Here is a 14,515-nt window from a genome sequence, read left to right as displayed (position 1 = left end):
AGATGCTTTTTCAGGAGGCAACTGGACTTTCTGGATTTTCTTTAAAAACTTTTTGCTTTTCATCCAAGAAGCATCTTTAGCTCTGATAGGATAGTCTTCAAAGAAAAAAACAAGACAGTCCAGTTGTCTCCTGAAAAAACATGTTTGGTTCAAGTAGGCTTCTAACTCATGGTAGAAGAGAGACTGTGACTCTAAGTTTCCTTGTCCCTGAATCCCTCAACATTTCCATTTTTAGAGATATTTGTTTCATCATCAAAATTGGGTGCGATGGTTAGTTTCCTGCTATTTTGAGCAAATACGGGAAAACCGTTATGTAAGTTTTAAAACAAGAATTCATTAGATCCAACATGTGGCCGTCATTATGTTTATTGGATCAAGCCAATCAGAAAACATCAATCTTCGACTGCATCTTTCTTAGACTAAAAAATAAACCAGAGAATAAAATAGGCTGTGGTAATGCTGAATAAAATTACGCAGAATGTTCAGAAAACAGGGAAGATCTGATCTACACATCTGGAGGCTCCCTTTCACTCCGTGAAGAGTAAACTGGCACAATTTTGTGATCAGCCACATTTCTACTGCCTTATCTCATCTCTTTTATTCCTGTTGACCACCTAAAGGTGTCAAACGTTTTCCTTGTGACATTTTTTTTCTCTTTATAGTCAAAATGTATAGCCGGAATCTCTTCTGAAAAGAGGATCTTAATATACCTAATCATATGAGCCATGGTGGCACAGTATTTAGGGTGCAGTACTGCAAATTACTGCTGGCTGACTGTAAATTTGGCAGTTCAAAGCTCACCAGGCTGAAGGTTGACTCAGCCTTCCATCCACTGAGGTGGGTAAAATGAAGATCCAAATTGTTGGGGGCGATATGTTGACTCTGTAAATTGCTTAAAGAGGACTGGAAAGCACTGTGAAGTGGTATATAAGTCTAAGTGCTATTGCTATCTACTTGTTTATTCTGACAAAAGTAGGGGCTCATATTTTGCAAATACCAAGATAAAGTTCTAATTATATTAATTTGAAAGTTGAGGCTCTTAGACTTCTTTAGTGGTCATAGTTTGGCTTTCCACAATGGCAGTTACTTCTGACATAAAGCAGGCAATTATCCAAACATTTCACAGAGGTCCTTCATAAATATTACCTGCTGCCTCGGATCCCAAATAATTTTTCATCTTGTTGATCAGCCAATCTACCTCTTCAAGGATCTTGTCTGCTTGACTCAAAACCATTAACTTAAAGAGAGAGAAAGAGACAGAGGTTGAGACAGCTTAATGCCACATAAGTACAAGCAAAGTGCTGTAGAATGCTCTCTTCTAAAGTAGCATTATTCATGTTTCAGTCATTGCATTCTTTAAGTTGGATCCCAATATAACTTACACAAACTGTAGGAGCTGCAGTCTTTGAGTTTACAATGGCAAAGTGACATTGATGTTCCATTTCAACATCCTGTGAATATTAACAGAATTAGAGGTGTTAATTCAGATGTTTGATTTCTATTCCACTATCTTATCTTCACTACAACCCTATAAAAGATAGAATTAAAGTAACTGGCCCAAGATTTCTTTCTCAGCTTTGTTGAGAATTTGAATTTTATCTCTCTTGAATCGAGCAAAACTCCTTTTTAAAAAATATCTTATTAATTACATTTTTATGCCACCCATTCTCCCTATAACGTAACTCTACTGGGAGGATTTGCCACTTCAAGAATCCCATTAAAGGTTAAATAAATTGATCAGGTTCATAATGGGTTGTTTTAATCATGGCTTATTGATATAGTAAAACCATGGCAACTGGCACAATATGTTGAGCTGCAAGCTAGCTTCATGCTTCAAATGCCCAGTATCAAATCACATTACAACTTAGTTTGAAAGGGAAAATGTTAGATTATCTTTGCCCTGGCAAATGCATCAACCTTAAAGTCCACCTGGTCTTCCTCACCTGGTCTATGTCTCCCAGCTGAGCATGAATGTCTTGGGCAAGATCACGCAGTACGGTGACTGGGCTTTTAACAAGAGCATGCAGTGTGAAAAGCAGAGAGAGTAAACCTTTGCAGCAAGGAGCATCTTCTGCAGAGAAAGAGAAAAAGCTCTATCAACAAATTTTGAAAATATCTGAATGTGGCTAATCCAGCCTCGCTCATCTTCAGAGGCATAAACTAATCACTCTCTTGTACACAGTTCGATTGTTCTGATTTTAGTGGCTTGTATGTTATTTTATTTTATTATTTTATTTTGCTATAAAGTCCTCTGAGTATATTCAAATAAGACTGACTGATTGGTTCATTAGGGAACCAGACATACTTCTATCTCTTTTTTCATCATCATAATGAATTATGATCACTAATCAGGATTATCCCTAATTGAAAGTTCCAATTTGGTTCCCACTAGCAAAAACGTTGAGGTAGTCACCATGAACATAACTGGCTTTAAAAGTGGGGCTAAAAGGCTACTGGCTCAGTCACTCATATCAGGTGCTCAGCCAATGTCCAATCTGCGCTGGTTGCATGGAGGTACTGAGCAGCCCAAATTCACACTGAAGCAATTAACACTTACCCAAGCTAGTTTCCTTGCAAAGCTTCACTGTCCATGATAACAGCTGTACAAACTATGGAGAGAAAGCATTTTCTCATTAGTTGATTACTCCTCGGTCGGTTAAACTCAATTTTCAAAGAACAAGGCTCTCAGAGCAGCCACTTAAAATTAATAAAAAGAGTAACAGACAATTAAAACAGAGTCTTGAAAAAGGTGGTAGCCTTGGCATATGACCACACTGACATTTAACACAGCAACAGCAAGTGAAACAAGTTATTATAGAGGTCTTTGGAAACTGTGGTTTTCAATAGATAGGTAGGTAGGTAGGTAGATGAAAGAGAGAGAGAGAGACAGAGAGACAGAGAGAGAGAGAGAGAGAGAGAGAGAGAAAGAGAGAGAAAGAAAGAAAGAGATAGAAAGAATAGACAATAAAATAGACCAAGAAAACTGAAAACAGAAGTTAACTTCAATGTAAACAGAAGTCAGGAACCAACTAAAAGAATAAAAACTTTAGAATGAATCAATTGTTCTTTTATAATACTCAATAATTCCTTGCCATTCTGGAAAGCATAGCAAGGAGGTAGTTGTATCAGATATGTTCACTACCTTGAGTTATTAGTAGAAACAATAAAGAGAGGATACAACCCCGCCACACAAACAAATACCTGGGATGAGGAAGGGTCCAACAGTTTGGAGAGCATCACAAGGATGTTGATCAACAGAAGAGCTTCCTTGCTGTTGAAATCTTCTTCTATGTTGCTGAGCAGGTTTGTTAGTGATCTCTGAAAAAGGCAAAAGGAAAAGATGAAACTCACAACAAACAAGGTACAATCATCTGAAGGAGGTATTAGTGGTTTGAGAACCAAGTGTCCCATTTCTTGTTTAGGGGACTTGGAAGATTTTCTAGAGAAAATTACCTTGGGAATTATTACAGAATCTTTTCTCAAGAATGCTCCAAAATTAGAGTTCTGTCTGATTGTCAAACTTGTGATGCTCCAATTTCTTGGAAGTGCTTAGTGGTCATCATCACATGCTTTAAGCTCACCTGAAACTGCCGAATCTGGAAGGCAGCTTTCTCACTGACATTCACCTCCGCTGCTGCTTCGTCATCGTCTTCATTTGCAACATCTAACAAAGAGAAATGAAAAGATGGCAGCCAAGAAGAAGTGAAAAGCCAGAAAAGAAATTAATGAAATCGGTGTGAAAAGGATGCCTGGAGATAGAATTTGGGTTAGGAAACGAAGCCGAATCAAAATTACCCAAAGCCTGGAGAAATTGTGAGATTTTGGTTGGATAAAGTTGTGGCACTGTGTTAAAAATACGCAGTAGGCCTTCCAAGCATAACAGTGAGATGCTTTTGCCTTTATCCTTCTTCCCAAATTCTTCTGCTGATGTTGGGATTGAGGTGTATCTCCAAAGGAGGACTCTACAGGAAGTGGAGGATAGTCAAGAATTAGATCAGGTGGACCAAACAAATAAATCCATGCATCTTTAATACTGCTTTAAACTCTTCTTGTGGTGCCTTTAAGGAACTTCAACAGTAAGATCAAATCAAAATGAAGTTTTTACAAGAGAAGTGCATGGAATGTGTGTGTGTGTGTGTGTGCAACACAAATTTAGCTACAGTATGTTTCCTTCATTCTTCTTATTTCATACCCTGATTTTTTTTTTGGCTTACGATTTTTTACTCCATTTCTGCACTCTGCATACCGTTTCCCAAAAGAAAAAAAGCTGTTAAAAGTAGGTAAGAATGCATATAGATTTTATTAGATGTTATTTCTGCAGCTCTTATAGACAAAAAAGAGCAGTATTAAAATACTGACACCTCTTGACTACTTAGCATTTTAACTCACCGAGTGATTTTGCAAAGATACTGGAACATCTTCCCTGGGTTCTCTCCCTCCGGCCCATCTGTCTGCCCTGTCTCATCCAATTGCTGCACTTTCTGCAATGCTACAGTGACAACATAGCGCATGAATTCAGTGCTGGAGCGGAGAACAGCCAGGCTCTCCTCGTGGCTTTGGGCACAGTCCCTAATGGGTTGGAAGAAAATTCTGGACTGAGTAAGTAAAACACAGAGAGAGAGTGAGAGAGCATGAAAATATACAAATCGTCTTTTAATGATCCCATAATCCCTTGCAGCGTGGAGTCTGGGCAATTGAATAGAGGCAGTAAAGTGTTTTTAATGGCTGGATGCCCTTCCTGTCACCAATGCGGAGTTTTGTTCAGCAGATATATTCTCTTTGTGCCCAAAGAGAGAAATATTTGTCTCTACCTAGGATTGAACTCATAGCCTACGACTGTGAGGCAAGAACTTCACCTCTAGGCTACCACACCACTCCTCATGAAAATATACAAATGCCATATCTGAATCCATGGATGTTGACTGAGTTTATTACTGGCTTTTATAGCTCATTTCTATACTTCTAGTGCCATTTCTAGTCCACCTCATTTCTGTTGGCTGCTTTTGATTCTTCAAAACATGCAGACAGTGATCAGTACTTTAATATATATTTTTTTTACCTGAAGAGACTTGTAAGTAAAGTACACACAAAGCCCATCGATAGGAAACTTCGGGCAATTTTGCTTGTTGACGAGAGCTTGTTCTTTCCCGCTTTCTCTTTCAGGATTTCACAAAGTTTTGCGTAGCACTTGAACAGGCTCAAAACATCTTCAAACTTGTTCTTACTGCAACACACATTACCAAAGGTAAATATATAAACTCAAAAGCTCAGAAGTTTTAGAAGTAAGAATTCAATTACTTACTTGTAGTTGCCTGTACTAAAGTTGTATTCAATCAAGACCTCACAGATCCCCATCACTAAAATGGCATAGATGTTGTTCTTTAAGCCCACTCCGGTTGATTGAGAGAAGTCTGCTGATTTATCCTAACATTCAAAAGCAAGCAAATTAGAAAGGCCACTTCTAATATTTGTAAATTGCTGAATAGCAATAGCACTTATATACTGCTTCATAGTGTTTATATAGCAATAGCACTTAGACTTATATACAGCTTCACAGTGCTTTTACAGCCCTCCCTAAGCAGTTTACAGAGTCAGAATTTCCCCTGCCAACAATCTGGCTCCTCATTTTAGCCACCTTGGAAAGATAGAAGGCTGAGTCAATCTTGAGCTGGTTAGAATCGAACTGCAGACAGCCGACAGTCAGCAGAAGTAGCCTGCAGTACTGCATTCTAACGTCTGCACCACCATGGCTCTCAATCTCTTTCCCATTTGCTTTTCCACATTATGGTTTACATTGTTTATACTATTGTTTCTGTTGTTTTTAATCCCCATTTCTTTCTACATATTGCACAGAGCTGTTTGGAGTAGAGTGGCATAGAAATGTCACAAATAAACAAATGAATCAATTACCAGCTCAAAATCTTCCAGTTCGCTCTTGATCATTCGTCTTGTGATGGATTCCAACATCCTATCCAATTCTTGCTGAAAGCTTCTATCCTCCTCCTCCTCCTGATCTTCTTCAGCTTGCTGGTGCGCAGTTAAAACATTCGTATACCAGGCCAAACAATGTTGAATACAGCACAAGAGGTGAGCCTGAAGGAATCGTGGCATTAAACTATGAATGAAAAATGCCCTTTTCTCATTTCAAGCTGGCCAAACCTTAAATATTTTTTTCAAAAGCTGCATTTCATTTTCCTTCAATGAATAAAATATGCCAATATATATAATACATAGGTCAATATCTTGTTGATTCAGAATGCAAACTCAGATACACATTTTAAACAAGTGTTGTTGTTTTTTTAAAAAACTACTATCTGAATGCTCCCACTTTTTTCTTTCTTTCTCACCAAAGGTTCCTGCAAGAAGATTTGATCTCTTTGAGCCAGGATGCATTTTTCTAATTTCAATGGGGGCAGCAGGTCTGGTTCAGCTTCATAATATTGTTTTATCTGTTGCAACAAACCAAAGAGATTAATTTGTTAAATGATAAATAATCTCTTATTTATAGATTATAATCAGTGAGGAGGAGAAAACTCCCACATTAAAAAGATTTTCTAAAAATATTAGAATGAAGAAACCATTTGCCAAACGAGGGCAAAAAGATTGTCACAATCACCATTTCCTTCCAGGAATAAACAGGCTTTTATTTCCTTCAATGGATTCTGGGGTGGATGAATCTTCTTTGCTACTTGCCTATGAATGAGAACACAGCCATTCACTTGAGTGTCCCAAAGGTGCTCTTCCAAAAGGCAATTGGACTTAGTTTTTTTCTCTCTTTGAAAATATTTCACTTCTCATTCAAGAAACTTCTATAGTTCTGAAAAAAACTGAAGAAGCTTTTTGGATGAGACCCAAACTGTTTTTAAAGGGAAAAAAAAGTCCAGTTGCCTTTTTTGGGGGGTGGGGGGGAACACATTTGGGGTAGCATGACCTGGATGATTGAGAATCTCCATATTCACTTGAGTAGCTGTAAAAGTTCAAAATATTACTCTCATGAAGAATATGTGACTTAGATCCATATTTCTTTCTCCTTCCCATCTACATGGTAAATCCTTTTTCTTCATTCCTATTCTGGGGCAAAAACAGTTTGCCATTCGGCCTCATCCAATTTCTCATCAAAAGCAGAACTGTTGTGGTTCACTGGCAGCCTGTGCAGACAGCAGCGGAATCGGACAGTGGGGAAGAACAGGGACCAGTCAGGGAGTCTGGAGAGGACTCGGACAAGGGTCTTGCCTCTGATGCCGAGATGGGGCCAGGACCATCTGGGAGTGGGGTGCTGACTCCGGAACCTCCGGAGTCTGGCAGCAGCGAGGCAGAGGAACAAGGGGAGCCTGTTCCCAGTGCGCAGAGCTGCTAGAAGGCAGGAGCAGCTGAGACAAAAGGGGCAACTCGGGAGTGAGGCTTGGAGGTGATTGCCCCTCCCATAAGGGATAAAGGTCAGGCAAAGATGACAATACCTTTGCAGGAAACAAAGTTGTTCATTCTGTTCAAATTAATCCTTGAAGCTCTGTGTGGATTTTGTACTTTAGTTGTTTTTTTCTAGTTCATTTTCTTTTTTCTAGTTCATTTTCTAGTTGTTGGCAGCAATTCAAAGGAGATAAAGGTGGGTGCTTATCTCGAGAGACTGTTTGGGACTCATTACAGGCTGGGAATGAACATAATTCCCAGTGTTGAAATAAAACAAGAGTGGTTTGGACTAAGCGTGTGTTTAATTAAGGTCTCAGGAAGCCTTGGTCAGAACAAGAACCACAATCCAAACCAAGGGTAGACAAGACTCAAAAGAGTGACCCCAAAGTCTGGTCAGCATTTCACTTAAATCCAACTTCTAATGTTTGATCTCTACTGTACCTGTGAGAGAAGCATGTCCAAAATGGAATGATTCAATTGAGAATTTCTGCGCAGGACGTCATAAAAACCCTGGAAAGTCAAATGAAATTTGTTTGTTTGTTTGTTTTAAAAAGTGAGCTTGAAAGTGATCAGAGAAGAACTGAAGAAGCAGAAACTGTACCACCATCCACAAAGAAGAGAGGGGTCAATCTAATCTCTAAAGAACTTGAAGGCAAGACAAGAAGCAATGGATGGAAAAAAGGACTAAGGAGAAATTTCGGTGAGAGCAATCAACCAATGGAACTGCTTGCCACCAAAAATTGTGGGTGCTCCGACAGTGGAGGTTTTTAGGAAGAAATTGGACAAATGTTTGTCTGAAATGGTAGGGTCTCCTGCTTGACCAGGGGGTTGGACTAGAAGATCTCCGAGGGCCCTTCCAATTCTGTTATTCTGCATTCTGCAAGTAGTAAGTTTACTTGAGACATAGCTAGAAACGTAGGCATGCTAGGGAATTAAGCTGAATGCCAAAAGGAGCTCTCCTTACCTCGTAGAGGGTGAGTCTGACATCAGCCTGCTGGCTCAGGCATCGTCTCAGGCTGCCTAGGATCTCTAAGCAAAAGGCCTCATTGGCTGCCGCATTATAGCGGGCGTGGACATCTACTTGGACCTGGAAGGAAGGAGCGGTCATGGAAATCTCTGTACAGGTAGTCCTCGACTTAACGACTGCAACTGAGCCCAACATTTCTGTTGCTAAGGCATTTGTTATTAAGTGAATTTTGCCTCCTTTTACATCCTTTCTTACAGCCTTCACAGTTGTTAAGTGAATCACTTCACTAGTCAAACTGTTGTTTAAGGGAATCTGGCTTCCCCATTGACTTTGCTTGTCAGAAGGTCACACAAGGTGATCACATGATCTTGGGCAACCGTCATATATAGGTGTCAAGTGCCTGAATTTTGATCATGTGAATTTTGATTATAGTGCAATGGTGGTAAGTCTGAAAAACGCTCATAAGTCATTTTTTTCAGTGCCGTATTAACTTCCAACAGCCACTAAATGAACTGTTGTACTCCTGTTCTATGGACCGAATCCTATACATGTCAAACCCTGCTGGACACAGAAACACTTTGTTCTGTAAGCCTACGAAATCAGCCTAACTTGATCATCTTCATTTAACAACCCCATAATCCCTTGCGGGGTGGAGTCTGGGCAACTTGAATGGAACAAGCAGAGTGTTTCAGTGGCCGGATGCCTTTCCTGTTGCCAATGCAGAGTTTTGTTCAGCAGATATATTCTCAGGGAGAGAGAAATATCTGCCTCTACCTACGTAGGATCGAACTCACAGCCTTCTGATTGTGAGGCAAGAGCTCCATCTCTAGGCCACCGCACCACTCTATCAGCCTAACTTGATGACACTAGTTAAATGGGAAATATTATTTCAACTGGAGTAAGATCTGATGGAGAAGAACCTAACACTCCAGAGGGTTAACGTCATTGCCCAGAAGATCATGGGTTGCCCTCTCCCCTCTTCAGAAGAGCTTTATAGCTCCTGCTGCCTAAAGAAAATTCAAAACATTCTTAAAGATCCATCTCATCCTGGGCACCCTTTTTTTGAACTATTACCATCTAGCAGACGGTACAGGATAATAAAAACAAGGACAAATGGGCTGAAAAACAGCTTCTATCCCAGGGCAGTAGCTTTTTTGAATTCTACTGTATAGTACAGTGATGGTATGGTGTTGCGAGTTTTCAGTGCAATGCGTGGAGTGTGAAGGATGTGTGTTTGTGTTTATTTTCATGATCATGATGTGCACTGAAGATGGTGTTTGATTTCATTGTATGAAGTGCAAAGACAATAAAGTAAACTAAATACTAATAATACATTTATACATACTATACATTTATACATACTAATAATACATACAATAATAATATGCCTGACTCCCAGGGACTCTGTAGCCATTTCTGGAATTGCTCTAAGTGCCATTGCTCAAAATGTAGACATTTGGGATACTGGATAGTTTAAATCCATGGGTTAGTTCATTGTAATTAGCTGTTCCTATCATTTCTCAAACACATCCCTTCCAGTATATGCATTGGTGCTTCAGATCAAACCAAGAATCTGCAGAAGAGCTAGTGAAACATGCTGGAACCAGTGTCCCCCACTTTTTTTTTACCTGACTGGCTCCAATTGCTTGGCTGCATTGGGAAGAGGACAAACTCCCCAGAACCTTAAAATTTTTCAAGAGGAGCAAAAATCCAGCAACTGCAGACTTGCGGGCATCTAGCTGTCTGCAATCAAGAGAAAAGGCGAATTTAAGGTAGTGCTTCTCGACATTAGGACAAAAATTTATAAGAATAATGGGCTACTTGTTCACCACCAAAACCTAACAGATAATTTACAAAAAACATGAACATTTGTTAACTTTCCTTGTCACAGAGACTTAAGGTCTGGAAACCATCAATCATACTTTTTGGAAAATTTTACTCTTCAAGGAAACATTTTTTGAGATAAAAGCGATCAAACAGTTCTCCTGAGTTTTACTTTTTTAAAAAAGTGTTTGCACGTATGTGTGCAGGGGGAAATCAACAAACATGGAATACATTTTCGGAAAATGAACAGAGCTTACCCAGAGAACATAGATTTGCGAAGAACAAGGATCAGGGAGTCCCTCAAGGTCATACTTATTTTGAGCAAAGGCTGGGGAAAAAAATGTGGTAGACTTGAGTGTGACAGGCTTGATGAGCAAGGGATTTCTGAGAAGGAAACGGCAGCTTGGAAACTCAACAAGAAAATGATAGAAAGGGAAGAATTTGACATGCATCTTGACTTGATACACCATCTTACAACTATTACAATACCAAAAAAAAAGTTTCATAAGCTACTTTGGGCCTTTTCTGTATGGGTGGGAGAAGGAAAAAAAACCCTGAGTGATTAAAGATTCGTTTTTGGTCCAACTACGCTTTTGCGTTTCTAATTATCTATAGTGTTTTAAAGAGTACCCCTTTTTGAGCAACTACATATTTATAATGTTACATTTACCTGTACAGCCTTGAGAAACCCTTGAACTGTGTCAAGAGGGAGGAAAGATAAATGCTCAAAAGCTTCTGTAACATTAGAGGAAGAATTCTGGAGGACAAGAGGAGCAGATAGAATTATGCTGGACAATAAGTCTGCAAAGAAAGGAAGAGAGAACATTCAAAGCTGTGGCATCTGGTAGGGAAAAGGACAGGATGCTCTGACTAAGCACATCCTTTCAAAAAGGAAGGCAGATACATGTTTATTTGCAGTTCTGTGTAATACCCATGTAGTGTGGCTGTAGTATTATTTATCCTTTTTATCATCTTCTTTATTTCTTCCTATGGTATTATTCTCTCTGTTGCTTTGCATGTATACCGAGTGCTTCTGTACTGGAGACAAATTCCTTGCATGTCTAATCACACTTGGCCAACATAAAGTATTCAATTCAAGTTCATAGATTAAAGAAGAGGATTGATTCACTACTTTTCCTCAAGCCCCTGCTTGTTTTGCTATGTTAAAGGGTTAACAGGCCCCTTTAATATGTCCTACTGAGATTAGAAAACATGGGTACATAACCTACTTGGCCTTGATGAAAATCAACTAATAATAATCTTGAAATCAGCATCTTCTTGAATTCATATATGGCAGAGGAATTATTTACATCATCATGGCTTGCTGAGTAAGCTGTTATGGTTTCATGCAGTATAGAAATACTCTTTCCCAACTATCATTTGCTTTTTTAAGACAGGAGCCTGGGGAAATTCCTGGCTGATGAATTTTTCTTGAGATAGTGTACTGGAAGCTTGAGTGGTGCAGTGGCCTAGAGGTGGAGCTCTCACCTCACAATCAGGAGGCTGTGAGTTCAAAAGTTACCTATGAAGTGGGTGATGGGAACGCCTGCATTTGTGACCACTCTGTTCAGGATTTGCTCTAGAATTTCACTTCTGATCGGTTCATGGACCTGGAAGACAGGGGATTTTTTAAAAAAGAATGCAAGGTTTCTCCATCTAGTTGCAAGAGAAATGCTATAGGCTTTGGAAGCTGTGCTACATTGGTTGACCGCTTTACCAGGAAGCCCCAAAGATGTTTACTCCCCAATCCTACTGATAAGCAGAGAAAAAAGCATCTATAAGCACTTCGATGTATCTGTGAAAAAGAGGGCTTCTCTGTGGTGGTGTGATATATTAGTTTTACTTTCCCAGGCAGTAGAGGTGGTATTCCCAGAGGTGATATTCAGCAGGTTCTGTTCAGTTCTGGAGAACCAGTAGTGGAAATTTTGAGTAGTTCAGAGAACCAGCAAATCCCACCTCTGACTGGTCCCGCCCCCATCTATTCTCTGCCTCCCATCAAGCCCCAGCTGATTGGATGCGTCTTCTTTGGTTGCCCTGCACAGGAGAACAGAGCTGGAAAGCAGGTTAGTGGGGTGGGGAGGGAATGGGAATTTTTCAGTAACCTTCCCCCTGGAGTGGGGAGAGAATGGAGATTGTACAGTATCCTTCCCCTGCCACGCCCACCAAGCCATGCCCACCAAGACATGCCACGTGCACCAAGCCACGCCCACCGAACCAGTAGTAAAAATTTTTGAATCCCACCACTGTAGGTTATCCTCCTCATGTTTTAACTATTTAAATAGTATTTATGAATGAAAGTTCGCTTTACACCTAAAAGCAAAAAACCAAGCTGTACCCTTAGCCCACTCCATTAACAGATTTGCCTTGAACTAAATCTCATGCAAGGGCTTGCTCCTTTTGTTTTTCCTGTTTCCCGCAGGTAGTAAGAGGCAGGGTTAAAAATTTTTTAAAAAAAAATTGATTTGAGAAGGAAAAACGTATCAAAACAGCTTCAGTTTTGCCTTTAAAGACTGTCTAGAAATATGTCTATCATAAGAATTTGAAGAAATCCTATATCAGCAGAAGAAGAAAAAATCTTAATATTATATCTACAGCGTCACACAATTCCATCTTTACATTACCTTGAAAGTTTCCAAGAGGATATCAGCTCCCAATTTACACACTTGCTGGGATGGAATTTTGGGCAGAATATGATTACTTTCCATGGCTTTACCTCCAAAAGGCCTTTTTGGTCCATAAGAGTCCATCAGGATAAACCCAAGTTCTACCAGACCCTGAGTCACATGATCCCAACCAAACACGCTGCGTGGGAGGAGAGAGAGAGAAAAGAAAATAGCTGTCAACTCATAAAATATTCCTATGCCTGTTTTAGTAGTTGCCATAAAAAGGGGTGGGTGGGAAGGAAGGGAATCTGGAAGAGCAGTTGAAAGCGAAAGTACATTCCAACTCTTATCTTTAAAAGATTGTAACTAAAATACCAGAGTTTTTGTCCATGAATATATTTAATTGGGGAACCTGAATGATGACACCCAGCCCATGAATGTGCTCAATTGGAGAATCTGGTTTATGAGACACCCAGATGGGAGGGGGGAAACAGGGTCACAGGTGACTGTAAATTACGTATGCCAGAGTTGGCTTCACACAGGGCAGTGCCAGTATGTCACCTCTAATAAATCCTTTGATGTTTTTTGAAGTTTGGCTCGAGAATCAAGATTTAATTAGAGTGATTGCCAGAATCCTGACAACAGCACAATGAAGGGATTCTACACCTGTATTTTAAAGTTCTTATAATAAATGTGGTTTGTTTACAAAGCTTCCGGGTTTACGTATGGAATTAGCAGGAGGAAAAGGTAAAATTCCTTGAATTAATTGCTCTCAACTGACAGGCTGTTGTAGTAACTCACCTGTTTGCTACAACTTCCAAAAACATGTCAGATACATCATACTGCAGAGGAGCTAAATCCTGTAGAAACCTGGAGCCCTGAAGAAACTGTTTGTCCTTGAAAGTTTTCATAACTGATGTTTTCAGAAAGTCAAATATCTAAAATACCATGAGAATGAGCAATTAGGACTTCCTTCGATCAGTGTCTTGAAGGGAAGAATTCAGCATATTCAGTACAGAACAAGCATACCTAAATATGGCAGCATGACCAAGTTTTCTGTAATTGACTGTGAGAAACCCTCAAAATCTAGAAAGACGGACATACCTGTTCTTTAAATCGGTGTATTCTGGCCATTGAAAGCAGAATGGTCACACTGAAGGGGCAAAGGGCTTTGCTAGGATCTCCTTGCTGCTCTGTCTAAGAGGCATCAAAACAATGCAAAGCAATTTAAGAGGACTTCCTATTTACAAAGAAATAATGCCATATTGCTTGTCCAAGATCAACTCAGTCTCTTAACTCTTCATTTAATATACCTTTAAGTATTTTATTAGCTCCTTTCCTAGATCATGGTCCAGATTTATCGCTAGGACAACATGCAGAATGATGGTGCCTTCCACGTGGCGGAGTTGTTCTAAGGGCACTGTAGCTTCTTCAAGTTCCAGGGATCTGGAAGATTGAATTTCGCTTGTAATAAGAAGCGAAGGCAATAAGTCTGCTTCAACAAAGGGCAATAGATGGTCACAACTTCAAATCGAGAGCATGAGAAAAACGACTTACTTTGAATCTCTCTGCTCTTCTTTTTGCTTCTTATCCATCTGGTTGAAAAAGTTGACAATCCCTTCCAAAATGTTTTTCTTGCTACCCTGAGAAGTTATGAGATAGCTGTGTTACATGACCCATATTGCCAAATCTTTGGGCAAATGGGATAATTCCT

General features: G+C 39.7%; 1 protein-coding gene across 2 annotated transcripts in view; it reads right to left on the bottom strand.

Moving 5' to 3' along the window:
* The window catches only part of FANCI (FA complementation group I), a 28,113-nt gene that overhangs the window by 6,015 nt on the left and 7,583 nt on the right, over positions 1–14,515 (bottom strand). For both annotated transcript variants that reach the window (XM_026709330.2, XM_087941358.1), the window contains 23 exons: positions 14,359–14,444; positions 14,115–14,247; positions 13,906–13,998; positions 13,603–13,739; positions 12,820–13,000; positions 11,721–11,808; positions 10,869–10,999; positions 10,456–10,526; positions 10,003–10,117; positions 8,372–8,494; positions 7,849–7,917; positions 6,348–6,449; positions 5,911–6,093; positions 5,303–5,424; positions 5,060–5,224; positions 4,390–4,569; positions 3,796–3,962; positions 3,582–3,664; positions 3,202–3,318; positions 2,558–2,609; positions 1,944–2,071; positions 1,383–1,451; positions 1,147–1,237 (listed from right to left, as the gene is read on the bottom strand). In XM_026709330.2, coding sequence (XP_026565115.2) covers positions 1,147–1,237; positions 1,383–1,451; positions 1,944–2,071; positions 2,558–2,609; positions 3,202–3,318; positions 3,582–3,664; positions 3,796–3,962; positions 4,390–4,569; positions 5,060–5,224; positions 5,303–5,424; positions 5,911–6,093; positions 6,348–6,449; positions 7,849–7,917; positions 8,372–8,494; positions 10,003–10,117; positions 10,456–10,526; positions 10,869–10,999; positions 11,721–11,808; positions 12,820–13,000; positions 13,603–13,739; positions 13,906–13,998; positions 14,115–14,247; positions 14,359–14,444 — 2,686 coding nt within the window. The remainder of the gene's footprint in view (positions 1–1,146; positions 1,238–1,382; positions 1,452–1,943; positions 2,072–2,557; positions 2,610–3,201; positions 3,319–3,581; positions 3,665–3,795; positions 3,963–4,389; positions 4,570–5,059; positions 5,225–5,302; positions 5,425–5,910; positions 6,094–6,347; positions 6,450–7,848; positions 7,918–8,371; positions 8,495–10,002; positions 10,118–10,455; positions 10,527–10,868; positions 11,000–11,720; positions 11,809–12,819; positions 13,001–13,602; positions 13,740–13,905; positions 13,999–14,114; positions 14,248–14,358; positions 14,445–14,515) is intronic.

Source organism: Pseudonaja textilis, chromosome 13, assembly GCF_049901715.1.
Source record: "Pseudonaja textilis isolate UNSWEBS1 chromosome 13, rPseTex1.2, whole genome shotgun sequence".
Lineage (NCBI taxonomy): Eukaryota > Metazoa > Chordata > Lepidosauria > Squamata > Elapidae > Pseudonaja > Pseudonaja textilis.
The sequence above is the reverse complement of the archived record's forward strand: the minus strand, read 5'-3'. Positions and strand labels throughout refer to the sequence as shown.